Genomic DNA, 16,078 nt, shown 5'->3' on the forward strand with positions numbered 1-16,078 from the left:
TCTCTCTCTTGCTCTGCTCTGTCTCTCTCGCTCTGCTCTCTCTCGCTCTGCTCTCTCTCGCTCTGCTCTCTCTCTCTTGCTCTGCTTTGCTCTGTCCCTCTCTCTTGCTCTGCTTTGCTGTTGCTCTCTCGCTCTGCTTTGCTCTGTCCCTCTCTCTCTGCTTTGCTCTGTCTCTTGCTCTGCTCTCTCGCTCTCTCAAATAAAATCTTAAAAAAAAAAACCAAAACCTTAGTACTTGCATATGTGTACTTGCATGCGTGTGGTAAATCTTATTCCTTGGTTACCCAGGGTAAATATTACACAATGTTGAGTAACTTTTCTGCTAGCTAAAGCAATATATAGCGATTGTGTAATTTGTATATTAGACCTCTTAGTAGAGTGTGTTTGTGTGTATATATACTTTTTTTTTCTTAATTTGGGTATGGAGCTCAACTCGTGGCCCAAACTCATGACCCCGAAATCAAGACCTCAGCTGAGCTCGAGAGTCTGATGCCTAACTCACTGAGCCACCCAGATACCCCAGTAGAGTATATTTCTAAAGGCTTTTATGGGAAATATAACATTATCCAAAAGCAGAGATACAGTATGTGCCCTGCACTTTAGTATTTGTTAGCACGAGTTATTTTCAAACAAATCTCAGACTTAGCCTTTTTTATGTAAATTCTGATACTGAGGTGGTAGTTGAAATTTTTTTTCTTAAATTGACATTTTTACCATCTCTTTGGTGTATTGTCCCTGATGATTGGGCTTTGTTTTACTGTCCCATAAAAATAATGTAAAACTGCTTTTTCCTTCTTCCTTAGTTTATGCTTACAAACAGGATGTACCTGAGTTTGGTTAATCTACATGTTCTTTATAGTTCCCTAAGAGATAGGTGGTATCTGACATGTATTTCTCATGCTTTGAGGGGAATGCAAGAGAGAAAGGACTAGGTTATGAATGTGGTCTAAGTTGTGTTTTGCTGTGGTACTTCAAAATAAGTGGATTATTTGACCAGGAAAGGGAGATTTCTAGTTATAGAAGTTAAGTAATTTAATTATTTCACTTGATATGTTAAGCCCAATTGCTAATATATATATATATTTTTAAATAGCTAGTTGACTATAAATTCCTTTACCTTCTAAGGGGGTGATTTTGTGTGTGGCCTCCATATTACAATCTCACATAATCTCTTCCTCCCTTTCTCCCTCTGACAGTGTTGAACAAGGGATAGAAAAAGAGGATAAATGCATTATATTAAATATTATTGTATATAATTGATATTATGTAACTATGTATTTATATATATGGACATTTGAACTAAGGTCGGATTTTTTTGGGGGGTATTGAGATATGAAAGCTTAATGAATCAGAATGGTTAATAATTACACATACAACGGGCGAGTTAGGCAATATCCAAACAATTTATACACATAGATACAATACCAAAGAGCTGAATGTATGACACAAAGATTCGTCCATGTAGGATGCTGAGACATTTAGAATTATATTAGGTGTCAGTAAAACCAGTAAAACCATCATAGTAATGAAGTGTTTTGTATATATAACAAGTGATTATAAAGAATGCTAAATAACTTGAATAGCAAGTTTGAGTAGGTAAAGAGACAAATTGACAGCGTTTTTGACCAGTAAAGAGAGGATGCACATTTCCAAATGCCAACCAGAATTATTTCCGCTGGAAAGGTTTTAGGCCTAACAAAAATTCCATAAACTTAATGAAAGCAGAAATCTTCGATAACATATATATATATGTATTATATATATATATATGTATTATATATATATGTACATATATATATAACATATATATATATATATATATTTTTTTTTTAAAGATTTTGTTTGTTTGACAGAGAGAGACACAGCAAGAGAGGGAACACAAGCAGGGGGAGTGGGAGAGGGAGAAGCAGACTCCCCCCTGAGCAGGGAGCCCGACGCGGGCTCGATCCCAGGACCCTGGGATCATGACCTGAGCTGAAGGCAGATGCTTAATGACTGAGCCACCCAGGCGCCCAGATAACATATTTTTGAGCATTATGCAATGACAGTAGAAACCATCAGTTTAGGTGTACTCAGTAAGTAATACCTAGCTAAATACATATTTCATTAAAGATCTTTTATATAACAACTAGTTAGAAATTCTCCTTCAAATAAATAAATAAAATCTTTAAAAAAAAAAAAGAAACTTCAAACTATTTTTTTAAAGTTTTTATTTTAATTTGAGTGAGTTAACATACAGTGTTAGTTAGGTCGGTCAGGGATTTTTAATGTTATCTGTACTTGGTAGCCTGAAATTTATGGACCTCATAGGATGTTTTTCAGTGCATAACATAAAATACATAGGATTATGAAGGAAATCACTGATTTTGAAATACAGTTAGCAAAATGTTAAAACTCATAGTAAATATGTACTGCTTAACATAATAATTTCTGGCAACACCTCTGAATCTCATGGTAATGGGTGTAGATGATAAAAATCTGCAGCAAGTTAATGCGTTATAAAAATACCTGCTGTATATTAATGTCAGAATTACAAGTAGTGTGATTCTACTGTGGTTTAATGCCAACATTCACAATTAAAGGAGGTACTAAATTTCAATTAGGGGATAGTGAAAATAAATAGGTGATTTTTATCCCCCTATCTAGGTTCCCTGAATCTATCTATGGACCCCTTGGCTGTGATCTTAGATTAAGAACATCTGTAGTATGGATTTGTTTGTGTCCTGGTATGCTTAATTTGAGGCTTGAGGGCTTGAATTTAGAATATAGTCACCAGAGGAAATGTTTCTCAAATATTATAATTTAAAAAAGCCAATTTTAGGGGCTCCTGGCTTGGCTCAGTCAGTAAAGCATGGAACTCTTGATCTTGGGGTTGTAAGTTTGAGCGTCACATTGGTTGTAGAGATTACTTAAAAAAAAAAAAAAATCTCAAAAACTAATTTTAGTGGCTTTTAAAATAAACTGTAATAATCCAATGATGCTGGATCTCCAAATGGTCTTAATATGATCCTGTGATCAACTTGGTCTCCTTTTTCCTCCTTGGGCTGCAGTTTCTTATTATACATTTGTTTGTATGTAGTTAATAAAAAGTTAATATGTTAAATAACTTCAAAGCATCCATGTTGGCTATTAATGTCTTTTGTTTTCATATTTTTTTTTCTTTTATAAAACATTTTAATTCTTCTGCAGGATCCGGAAACTTCAGATACGGAATATCCCGCCTCACTTACAGTGGGAGGTAAGAATTTACATATTTAATAAAGTCAAGATTTCTGTATCTAAGCTTACTGTTAGTTTTTTCTAAGCATTTTTCTCCTTCCCCCCAACTCTGGGTTGTGCTAGAACACAAAATTCTTATGTATTGTCTTGCTGTGGGGTTTTCTTTGCAGGGGTATATAGTATCTCTGTTAAAAATCTGCTCTTTGATATACTTTAACTGGGTAATTTTCCTCATTCAGTCCCATCCTAACAGAATCTTGTTTGAGATCTTTCTGATGAGTTCACCAGTTATATTTAAATATGAATTTCTCTCCTTAGCAGAATTTTTAAAGACACATACCTGCTACTTGTGCTTTATTTTAAAATGTTAACTCTGCTTTCTTTTGCTCAGATGGTGGCACTGTACTCACTATGTATAAACAAACTGTTTAGCACAATTGAATCCCATTGTCAGTAACTTCCAGAGCATAATAATGATGTCATGGTGAGAATTTGAGACACCAGTGGTTGAAGAGATTTACAGAAAATGTCTGTTGAATCTTCCTGATGATGGAACCTGAAAATTCTTAAAACCTACCTTGGAGAAGTGGTGCCGGGAAAACTGCTCAGCTTTTTATATATTTTCTAATATAAAAATCAAGAGTAGCTAGCTTGGTGTGTTTCACATTAGTCTTCTGAAATGACATTTGGTGAGTCAGTCACTAAACCCAAAACCTTCACCAAAATGAAAAGTATGGTTGAAAGGTTTCTTTGGCAGTGAATTAAGGCAGGTTGGTCTGAGGTGTGATTCTCCCAAGGTCCCATTTGGTAACAAATCATTTATGCTCGTAATATTCTAGAGCATTTATTTTCAGAATGATATTATTGAGTTTAATCTTTGCTGGAGGAGTTGTTTCTTCGGTGTATGCTAAACATTTTCCAAGTTATATGATGTATAGAAAGTATGTTTTTGTAGATGGAAACAGTGACTTTTAAGATTAAACCTAAGGCATTTTCCGTTTTAGATTAATACTTGTTTAGGAAATTCAGTAGCTTGGAGGATGGGTACTCAAATCAAGTGTTGTGCTAATCAAGGTTACGGATTTGGTTCCCCTATTTTATTTTTATTTATTGATATATTTCTTTGATCCCCCTATTTTAACATGGGCCATGTTAAACATGATTTTTTGTTTGAGAATCAAATCTCATATAATGTAGCTTTCAATGAAATAATCAAATGGTAGCAGCCAATTTTAAGATAGGAGTCCTAGCACATCAGCTATAGGCAAGTGGCGGTTCTCTTCATTCACTCATAGTATCTCTTCAGATTTAAGTTGCACTAGCTTTGAAGCATTTATTTTATTGTATTTTTGGTGGCTTTTCAAGGTTTTAGTTTACTGTATTCTTTCTCATTCTGGGTAAGATTTAATTCATGAGAATAAATATTTATTTGCTGTGTTCAACTTTTTCTTAACTTTTTTATATTTCATTTTGCCCTCCTCCTAGTCCTTTGAGGTAAGGTGAAGTTGGGGGTGCTATCTCCATTTTCAGGTGGGCGAATAAGGGCACACAGGATTCAAAAAAATAAGAACTGAATTGTAATTATATATATATATATGTATATATATATAATACTGAATTGTAAGACGCTTAGGACTAGACTTTGAAACTCTTGACCTTTGATCTTAAGTTTTTTTTAAATGTTTGAAACACTGATAAAAAATTACTGAGGGCTTGTCAGGAGTAGAATGAACTATTGGGATGTTTCCTTTTACTTGAAGACTTGAGTGAATACCATCTGTTCCTTCCTTTTTTTTTTTTTTTTTTTAAAAATTTTATTTTTTTTTTTGAGAGAGAGAGAATGAGAGACAGAGAGCATGAGAGGGAGGAGAGTCAGAGGGAGAAGCAGACTCCCTGCCGAGCAGGGAGCCTGATGCGGGACTCGATCCCGGGACTCCAGGATCATGACCTGAGCCGAAGGCAGTCGCTTAACCAACTGAGCCACCCAGGCGTCCCTGTTCCTTCCTTTTTGAGATGAGTCACTTTGTTTTTTTTTTTGTTTTGTTTTTAAAGATTTTATTTATTTATTTGAGAGAGAGAATGAGAGAGAGAGAGAGAGAGCACATGACGGGGGGAGGGTCAGAGGGAGAAGCAGACTCCCTGCTGAGAAGGGAGCCTGATGTGGGACTCGATCCCGGGACTCCAGGATCATGACCTGAGCCGAAGGCAGTCGCTTAACCGACTGAGCCACCCAGGCACCCGAGATGAGTCACTTTGTATAACTTTTTTTTTTAAAGATTTTATTTGACAGAGAGAAACACAGCGAGAGAGGGAACACAAGCAGGGGGAGTGGGAGAGGGAGAAGCAGGCTTCCCGCCGAGCAGGGAGCCCGATGCGGGGCTGGATCCCAGAACCCTGGGATCATGACCTGAGCCGAAGGCAGACGCTTAACGACTGAGCCACCCAGGCGCCCCACTTTGTATAACGTTTTATTTGTACACTCGGAGTATGCCGGCTATCTTGTGCCAAAGCTGTATAGACAGTGATAATTTTGGATTTAAAGGTCCAGATTCCCTTTATAATGGAGGGATTAAACTTTGAATCCACTGGTTAATCTTAGATTCACTGACAATGGAATGGCCAAACATTTGTGCCTCCTGATTGGATGCAGTGAGGAAATACAGAGAAACACGGGTGAAATAGTCTAACCTTATTTAAAAAAAAAGACTTGACTGGTTTCAGTTTCAGTCTAACTTTGAATCACCAAAAATATAGACAATAGAGGCACAACTTTAAATGATGCCGTGAAGAAATAACTAGTCAAGTCCAGAATATGAGACATTCCACAGGACATGTGATAATGTTCTAGTCAAACAAGGGCATGTTAAAAGGGAGAAGAACTGTTAGGGACTAGGACCTAAAAGGATAACAAACAAGCATATACTTAAAGTAAGTTATTTTTGAATCATGTCAGTAGTCCTTCGAAGCAGCATGAAGTATCTAGAAAAGCCTTAGTGGCTTTTGGGGTCAGTATCTAGAAAAGCAGGTGGCTTTGGGGTTCAGACTTGGAATTGTATCCCAGCTCCACTACTTTCTAGTTGTGTGATCTCTGAGCAGGTTTTAAAACTCTTCTGAGCCTCATTTTCTTCATTTATAACATGAGGATGAGGATCGCAGCCACCTCATTGGGTTGCTGTGAACATTGATAGAATGGTGTATGCTAAAGCCCTTAAAAATGCGTGGTACATAGAAGTGCACACTACATTTTAGCTAGGACATGAGCAACAAATTCACCTCCTCTTTTTTTTTTTTAATATTTTTTCTTAAAAAAATGTTTTTTAAAGATTTATTTGACAGAGAGCACAAGCGGGGGAGCGGCAGAGGGAGAAGCGGGCTCCCTGTGGGGCTCAAACCCAGGACCCTGATCATGACCTGAGCCGAAGGCAGACGCTTAACTGACTGAGCCACCCAGGCGCCCCCAAATTCATCTCCTCTTAACCTTACGTTCTGGTGCTTGTCTTAGGTCCAGCCTGGAGCCCAGAAAACACTATGTTTTTCACCAGGGGAAATTGAATGTAAAGGATTACACAGGTGCTGGAGGACTGAAAAGGGGAATCCAGAGGTGGTGACTGCAGGGAATGGCTACCATCTGAAGGCTGAGGGGTCAGACTAAGAGGTTGAGATGATCAGATCTTCGAAACTTGGAGAGAGAGCCCTGAGTATTTGAGACTCTGAGCAAGGGTTGTGGCTGGTGCCTGGGATGGGGGGGAAGGAGGTGATGAAACTGGCTCTAGGCGTGCCCATGGCAGCTAGAGACTGAAACGCACTGCTGTTAGGGACAGCTGATAAATGGGAAAGAGCCTGTCCTGTGTCCTCATTCCTGTCTTCCAGTCTCTGAAACTACCAGGGAACTGGGGTCTAAGGAGTGATACAGGGTGTAGAGTCCTAGCATTGAAAAGTTGAAAGGTAGATCTGGAACCAAGAGCTTAATATTCACTCAGAGTTCTTTTTTTTAATTTTAATTTTATTTATTTATTTATTCATTCATTCATTTGCAAGAGAGCATGAGCTGGGGGGGAGGGGCAGAGGGAGAGGGAGAAGCAGACTCCCCACTCAGCAGGGAGCCTGACTCGGGGCTTGATCGCAGAACCCCGGGATCATGACCTGAGCTGAAGGCAGATGCTTAACTGACTGAGCCACCCAGGTGCCCTTCAGTCAGAGTTCTAACCCAGAAGTGAAAATTCCTGCCCTGTTCTGCCAGTCAAGCCATTTTCTTTGAAGTCACTGAAGAGCTGACAGAATCTGGAACCAGGGCAGAAACACTGAATATGCAGATCTGTAGCTGGATTGTTAATTACTTCATTCCACTATGATATTTTTTATTTTATGTTTGCATTCATTTATTGTTTATATTTTCTTTATACCGTCATATACTAAATGATCAGAAGGGGATTCCTTTCGGGTTCTCTGTGTAGTGCATCTTGCATGCTGTGTGTGCCAAGCAGGGGTTAAACAGATTCTAACCGTGTAGTTTTGGACGATGATAAAGCACTTAGGGGCACTGGATTGGCCAACTATTTCACTACTTAAGTGTTTGTTTTTTGGCAGATAAAAATATGAGGAAACTAACTTTTTGAAGGACCTATTGCTGGAGAATTAGGTAGTTTTGTTTTTCTCCAAGTATGTGGAATGTAGAAGGGGAATAGGAGAAATTGTTGCTTTTCTACCTCCCATCCCCTTGCCTGAGATACTTGAAGAGTAGATTTTTGGTGTGACCAGAATGATAGAAGGGCCACATCTACAGTCCTGATGGCCAGCAGACCTGGGTCCTCAGGTGCCCTGAAGGAGGTGAGCATGTGTGCTAAGGATTTGAGTGGGTGGTACCTTCTTGGACAAACAACACAGAGGTGGGGGAGTGACAGAGTCCCAGCAGTACACTTCACTTTCAACACCTTTGAGAACATGGTTTCTTCTTAGTCAGCGTCTCAGATGGGCCCCATTTCCCAAATTTAAGAAATTTCTTTCTGCATTTAACAAATAAATTACCAAGGCCTTAGGAAAGGATTGTCAAAGAGAGTTTTTCCTAATCTCATTTCCTAATCTCTTACTACTGCTTTCCAGTCTAATCAAAATTCCTAATAAGTACTCTCAGAATACCAAAACGAGTACCTTCTCGGAAAGAAATGTAAGACTCATTAGTTATGTAAATGAAATGTTGTAAAGAGTAAATTAGGTTCTCATTTTGGGGTTGGGCGATAAAAGTAGAGTGATGTTTCCCAAAGTTCACTGTCTGGGAGAATAGTCTGAGCTAGTTAGTCCTCTTCATCTGAGAGGTTCTACATGACAAGGCCCTGACATTGCCCAAGACTGAAGCCACCATATTTTCTTTCTCTCTCTCTTTTTTTGAAGATTTTATTTATTTATTTGAGAGTGAGAGAGCATGAGAGAAGCATGAGCTGGGGGGAGGGATAGAGGGAGAGGGAGAAGCACACTCCCTGCTGAGCACGGAGCCTGTGACGGGGTTTGATCCCAGCACCCTGAGTTTATGACCTGAGCCGAAGGCAGACGCTTAACCAACTGAGCCACCGAGACGCCCCACCACTATATTTTCTAAGGCAAAGATTTGAATATGTGGTCTGACAAATACTTAGGAGGATTGCATACTTTGATATCACAGTCTTGGTAGAAAATCCAGAATGTATGTTGGCTTTACCTCAAGGATTGAATATCCAATTTTTCCTGGACTTAACTGAGCTGGGAAGACAAGTATCTTGGGAAGAAACTCTGAAGAGATTTCCACAGTGTAAGGTCTGTTTCTGCCATGTGTGTAGTCTGGTGTGATTGAGTAGAGGAAGCAGAAGCGGTATCATGGGCTGAATGTAGGGGAGGGGTAAAGGGATTTTCTTTATAACTAAAGCCTTCTCCGTTTGTATCCAGCCTTCGGACATATATGAGTTGGTCTCTGGTTCTGGACAGGGAAAGCAAGTAACCAGTGTACTAAAAATGAAAAACCAAAGCTGTAAGTTGGAAATAGCGACATAAAATACTGTTTGGGTTTCTTCTCAGCAGAGTTACCTTAATGATTTCTTTTTTTTTTTTCTTTTATTTATCCATTTTAGAGAGAGTGAGAGAGCATGCAAGCGAATGAGTGGGGGGAGGGGCAGAGAGTGAGACTCTTCAAACAGACTCTGCTGAACTCAGAGCCTGACCCGTGGCTCAGTCCCATGACCCGTGAGATCACAGCCTGAGCCAAAACCAAGAGTTGGACGCTCAACCAACTGAGCCACCCAGGGGCCCCTTAATGATTTCTTCTAAAGGTCTTTTTGGTACTTCCATATGTGCTTGAAGCAATTTTTGGAAGTATATCTTGTAGGAAATTTTAGAAGGCTCTTCTTTCGCAGGGCTATAGTACTGCCTTAACAACACTGTATTTAGTGTTTGGCTAGTTTGTTTTGAACCTAGCTCCTAGTAACCAGCTTGGAGAAAGTTGACTTCTAGGGGATAGGGAATGTTAGAACTTTCTTGGCTTCCTCCATGATTAAAAGTTTATTCCTTTATAGTTTGCTGGTGGGGAGTGTTGTTGATAGTAAGACCTAATAGGGGGTGGTAGCAGAACTTCCCTATAAATTACATTCATGTTAGTCCTGTCCACTGTCTGATAGAAGGGCTAAAGCTTTTGAGAGATGGCCACATTTCAGACTGCAATGGAAGACCTATTGTAATAAATAAGGTAGAAACCTCAGAAAATGGATATGTTGTGAGATGAGGCAAGTACTCAGAATGGAGAAATTATATTATCCACATTGCACTGAGAAGAATGCTTAATGGAAGCAAGTTGTAGAGGTCAGAAATACGGATAAGATTAGTAATAGTTTCTTAAAGCTGGTAAGGTCCCATGTCTGTTACTTTGTTTCCGTATGGACTCTGAATATAGTAAGAAAGATTGATTACAGGAGAAGCACCCTGGCTGTACTACTAGTAAGTAGAAATAACAATGTTGTTATACTAGGCTCTGGCAGAAGGGAAACCAAAGGAGTCTTTATTTAGAAAGAAATAGGGAAGTATGCAAGAAAGTAGTGATGCCGCATTATCCAGTCTGGAAGGGGGAGAGCAAAACTGTAGCATAGTTACCTAAAGTGGTTCTCAGAGAGCGCTCGTAGTAAGCCTTGGATGAGTGTGTGCTGGGAATTAGAAGACTGTGTTGGAGACTGGGGGAGGGGGGATGACTTCCCAGTAAAGAGATTTAGGCCAGGGCCATGGAGTCAGTTAGGTGACGTCTGGTGGATGTGTTCAGTGGCAGAAACTCATTCATCTTCATCTGTGCAAGTGCTGATTACTGTTTGGTGCTCTGGTCAGATGCTTTTTGGCCCAGGGTGAATGCATGAATTAATGATGAACAGAAGTTGGGTGAGACTGAACCATTTAAGTATAATTGACGATGAGAAGCTAACAAGATGAGGTACTCAATCAAACAGAAAAAGACATCATCTCTAGACATAGTGGGGTTGACATTAACCATGAACTGAATGAGAAGTCACAAGAGGCATTGATGTTGAATATTACAAATAACCCATTTAAAGGTTGGCTTTTGCAGCAGATATCTTTGAGTTGTAAATAAAGTAGTAACGGATAAACAGTGTTCTTGGTAGGTGATTTTCTGACTTTTCTCTTCAAGGGACATGGTATGGCAGAAGCCTGGTATATGAATATAAATGCAGAGCTGTTGAAAGCTGGCATAGGACCTTGTCTGCTGGTTCCCTCTTTCGCCCCTGGGGAAGTTTTGTGGGCCTCTTTGAAAATCACTATGACATCAGTTGTTAGAGCTAGTTGATCTCTGCCAAATAAATCTGAAGGACCGGAACAGGCAAGTTGAGGAAACCATTGACACACATTGGTGATCTTTCTTCACTGTGACCTGACTCTGAGCACTGTCCCGTAAATAGCTGACACTTACTGAGCACTTATGTGGTAGGCGCTGAATTAACCCATTTTATCTTCACAACAGTCCCATGTCCCCACTTTACAGATGAGGCAGCTGAGGTACAGAGAGGTGAAGTAACTTGCCCAGGGTCACGCAACTGGAAAGTGGTAGAGTTTCTGCTCTTAATCAGGTTACTCAAACAGAAAACTTCCCCCAAAGGTAAGTTTCTCTTTCTTATAATTATCATCATTTATTTGCTTTCAAGATGCCCCTAAAATTTTGACAGTGAACCCAATAGAGAAGGGATTCTCCCCAGGTTTGGAGGAAATGCATGGTTATGAGTGATGAATGGGGTTGAACAGATTATTTGGGTAAGTTACTGGTAAACCCTTCCTTTTAGAGAACCGTGGACAATGGCGTTCTTTATGCATCATTGCTCTGGGATGGGTTGGACGTGGTCTCATTAGAAATGATTTGGTGAAAGACATGCAGGGGAATTAAATACCAGAGTTATCCTATGACCTGTATAGAAACAGTATATGCGGCAAGTATTTCTGGTCCCAAGCTGCTACCTCCATGTGTTTACAATGCCCTTGCACCATGATCCTGGACTTACGCCCTGTACTTCTGTTGTTCTTCTGAGATGGTTATCTCAAAGGTCTCCAGGCCCTTCATTTAAACCTTTTTTTTTTTTTTTAAAGATGTTTTATTTATTTCTTTGACAGAGAGAGAGACAGCGAGAAAGGGAACACAAGCAGGGGGAGTGGGAGAGGGAGAAGCAGGCCTCCCGCTGAGCAGCGAGCCCGATGCAGGGCTCGATCCCAGGACCCTGGGATCATGACCTGAGCCGAAGGCAGACGCTTAATGACTGAGCCACCCAGGCGCCCCTAAACCTTTTATTACAAAAAATATCAAAGATAAAAATAGGTTAATATAATGGTACCCAATTTCAACCATTATAAATATATGGTGAGCCAATCTTGTTTATAGCTCTACTCTCTTACCCTTTTCCAGATTATTTTGAAGCAAATCCTAGACTTCCTATTAATTTCATTTAGTAAATAACTGCAATATGTATCTCTAAAAGATAATGTCTCTGTATTAGTTTGCTAGGGCTGCTGTAACAAAATACCGCAGGGTGGGTGGCTTAAACAACAGAAACTTTATAATCTCATAGTTCTGGAGGCTAGTAGTCTGATAACAAGCTGTCAGTGCATTTGTATTCTCCTGAAGGCTGTGAGGGAAGCATCTGTTCAAGACTTCTCTCTTCTGGTAGTTCCCTGGCTTGTGGCAGCAAAACTCCAGTCTTCATGTGCTGTTCTTGCTGTGTGTATGTCTGTGTCCAAATTTCTCCTTTTTATAAGGACATCCATTCTATTGCATTAGGATCGACCCTAATGACTTTTTTTTTTTTTAATAAGCTCTATGTGCAACGTGGGGCTTGAACTCATGATCCCAAGATCAAGAGTCACATGCTCTACTGATTGAACCATCCAGGTGCCCCATAATGACTTCATTGTAACTTGATCTCTGTAAAGTCCTGATCACCAAATATGGTTACAATCTAAAGGACTGGGAGTTAACACTTCATGATATGAATCCTGAGGATACACATTTCAATCTATAACCATCTCTTTTAAAAATTCACCACTGGGTGGCTCAGTTGGTTAAGCATCTGACTCTTGATCTCAGCTCAGGTCTCCATCTCAGGGTCCTGAGTTCAAGCCCTGCATTGGGTTCCACACTGGGTGTGGAGCCTACTTTAAAAAAAAATACGTATTAAATTGATAGTAACTCAAATATCTAATCATTTGTGTTTCCTTGATTATCTCAATGTATAAAAGTTTTTGTTTGAATCAGGATCTAAGCAAGATCTTTTTTAAGACAGTTAATCAGTAGGACCCCCCCCCATCCCCTTTTTTGGTGCTATGTATTTCTTTTTATTTTTTTTAAAGATTTTATTTAGTTATTTGACAGAGATAGCGAGAGCAGGAACACAAACAGGGGGAGTGGGAGAGGGAGAAGCAGGCTTCCCGCTGAGCAGGGAGCCCAATGAGGGGCTCAGTCGCAGGACCCTGGGATCATGACCTGAGCCAAAGGCAGACGCTTAATGACTGAGGCACCCGGGTGCCCCTGGTGCTATGTATTTCTTGAAGTTGGTTTATTCTGTAGAATGTTCTACATTCTTACTTTGCTGAACTGTATCCATGTGTTACCCCTTAACATGTTCCTCTAACCCTTGTGGACTTGCATTAGATATAAGTTCAGTTTTTTGTTTGGACAAAACAGAGTAATAGGTGGTTATGCATTCTTCCAATAGAAGGTACATAATGTCTGTCTGTATGATGTGAAATGCCACTGATCGCTGCTTAGATTCGTAATTGTGTAGTTGTAAGATGGTAATATTTTAATTCTATAATTTCTTCATTCATTATTTGTAAACTTGTTCTCATCAGTTATTTGATCACCCTGAGGTAAAGTCTGTAAGACAGACAGGAAAAGTGCTCAATCTTTCATTTTCTACCTTATAAATTTGGGTGCCTTGGCATCCTACAAAAGTGACCACTGAGGGTTTTGTTTTTACCAATGAGTTTTTATGTATATAATTGTGAGCTCATGGATTTACACAACTTTGGGTTTCAAAGTTATTGGAATCATTCATATTAATACTCAAATTATCCTAATCCTGAGAGACTTGTGAAAACTTCAAGACCGTGCCAGTGTCTTTTTTTTTTTTTAAGATTTTATGTTTGTTAAAGAGCGTGCGTGTGCACGCACAAGCAGGGGGAACGGCAGGCAGAGGAAGAGGGAGAAGAAGAAGCGGCTCCCTGCCGAGCAAGGAGCCTGACACGGGACTCGATCCCAGGGCCCTAGGATCATGACCTGAGCCAAAGGCAGACACTTAACTGACTGAGCCACCTAGGCGTCCCGCCAGTGTCCTTTGGATGCTACCTCTGTAGTTGAGATCTTCCTTGATTTGGGTTTCAAGAAGTCCCAGGTTCATCTTGTATGTTTTCTGCTCCAAGGACTGGAATCAGCCCTTTCTCTCAGGAGCCTGGCTCCTTGGGAAATGGGGTTGAGAGATCACAGAGTGTCATGCTCCTCTTGGGACCAAATCCATTGGCCTTTTCTTGGTTGTTCATTTTGTTTGCAACAGTTATGTTCTCAGCTCCTCCAACGGTTTTAGTCATGGCCACTCTTCTGTGCCCTGACATGTGCTTTTCCATTCCTAAATGTGAACATTTCTCTATTATTCACTCCTTTGTTTTTTCTCTTAGAAATTCCACTTGTTGCTGCCTGTGTTTTGCTTCTTGCTTAGAAGCAAACGTTCTCTGGAATATTCTTTGCATTTAAGGTTTAAAACAGAGTTTCTTTCCCTCTCAAATCATTTCTTTGCTTTCCCTGTGAATTTTAATAGTGCTTAGGTCACATGGGCTTGGCCTTGAGGTCACCCTTGATTCTCCTGTTTGCTTTTTGGCCACAGATGTGTGGGTCCCCCCCCCCATGCTTCCTTTGGTGTATTTCCCTGTACCCTGTGGCCACCACCCTGTAGAAAATTCAGTCCTAAGGCAACTGTTTTAAGCATCTTACCATGTGTAAATGGAGAAAACATTGTGGGCACAACCACCCTCTGAGGGCTGACCGTGAGGGCTCCTGCTTTGTATTCTCAAGCTTTAAAACTATCTTTAGAAGGGCCTGAGCACTAATTTTAGGATTCTGCTTTAGTGCCAAGTTGTGAAATTGCTCTTTCAGTTTCATAATCTTCAAATGAGTCCTGTAACTCTTCAGATGAAAACAATTGGTCTTTTCTGTTCGAGTTATATTAAGCTACCAACAACCACAAACAGATCGTTCATAGTTGTAAACAGGAAAGGTCGTAAAGAGAGTCTTTGGTTTCAGTACTATTCACTTGCAGTCCTGGCAGATCCAAGAAGAAATAATTAGTAAATAAATCTCTTTCATTTGTGTTTCAGGCAGAGCTTTCTAGAGGATTCCCATACTGCTTCCCAGTTCAAATTGGCGATTTAGGAATAAGTGTGATCCTATGAATAAAGACTGAGAGGAAAGGAAGTTAAATGCTTGGGGTGGGAAATAAGGCAATAGTTATGCAGACTTTAATGATTCATGACCAAACAGCCAAATAACAAAGTAACTTTTACAAAGCCTATTTAAAAACTGATCTCTTTTCTGCATGGGATTGATGGATCTTTATGTTCTAAAGTCTCAGGAGCCCTCAAAACACCCATAACTTGCTGTTTTCTGTGTGAGGTAAGAGGTTTGTTGGCTTGATTGAGAATGTTGAGAGGGGGTGATCTGTGTCATTATTACTTAGAACACTTCTTATACCAAGTACATGGTATCTCTTCCAATACCATTCTCCCAACTCTTCAACACCAACAAAGTGTCCTACAACTCAATTCATTTCTGACACTAACTATTGGATTTAATATCAGACTCCAGGTTAAGGGCTCCATCTCACAAGACTGTCTGGATCTCAGATGCCATGTGCAGTGGGATGCCCAGGTTACTCACACTTAGGCCTGATTATAAATTTGGAGGGTCCCACAGTAGCATGTCCCTCCCTTCTCCCCTCTCACCAGTAATTCACTAGAATGGCTCACAGAACTCAGGAAAGCACTTAACTTACTATTACCAATTTAGTGTAAGTGATATAACTCAGAACAGCCAGATGGAAGAAATGCACAGGACAAGGTAAGGGGAAAGGATTGCAGAGCTTCCATGTCCTCTCCAGGTACAACATTCTTGCCACATCTCCATGTGTTCACCAATCTGGAAGCTCTCCGAACCCATTCTTTTGGGATTTTATGAAGGCTTCATTACATAAGCATGATTAATTGAATCACTGGCCATGGTGATTAATTCAATCTCCAGTGCTCCTCCTCTTCCCAGAGTTTGGGGAGTGGGGTGTAAGTTCTAAGTCTCCAATCGTGCCTTGGT

At 40.0% G+C, this 16,078-nt stretch overlaps 1 protein-coding gene across 1 annotated transcript in view; it reads left to right on the forward strand.

The window, feature by feature from the left end:
- IGF2BP3 (insulin like growth factor 2 mRNA binding protein 3) overlaps nucleotides 1-16,078 on the forward strand; it is a 153,062-nt gene that overhangs the window by 44,172 nt on the left and 92,812 nt on the right. Inside the window, exon 3 of the mRNA XM_032401939.1 lies at nucleotides 3,190-3,238. Within this exon, the coding sequence (XP_032257830.1) occupies nucleotides 3,190-3,238 (49 nt within the window). The remainder of the gene's footprint in view (nucleotides 1-3,189; nucleotides 3,239-16,078) is intronic.

This window comes from Phoca vitulina, unplaced genomic scaffold (genome assembly GCF_004348235.1).
Source record: "Phoca vitulina isolate PV1807 unplaced genomic scaffold, GSC_HSeal_1.0 scaffold4, whole genome shotgun sequence".
In the NCBI taxonomy this organism is placed as follows: Eukaryota; Metazoa; Chordata; class Mammalia; order Carnivora; family Phocidae; genus Phoca; species Phoca vitulina.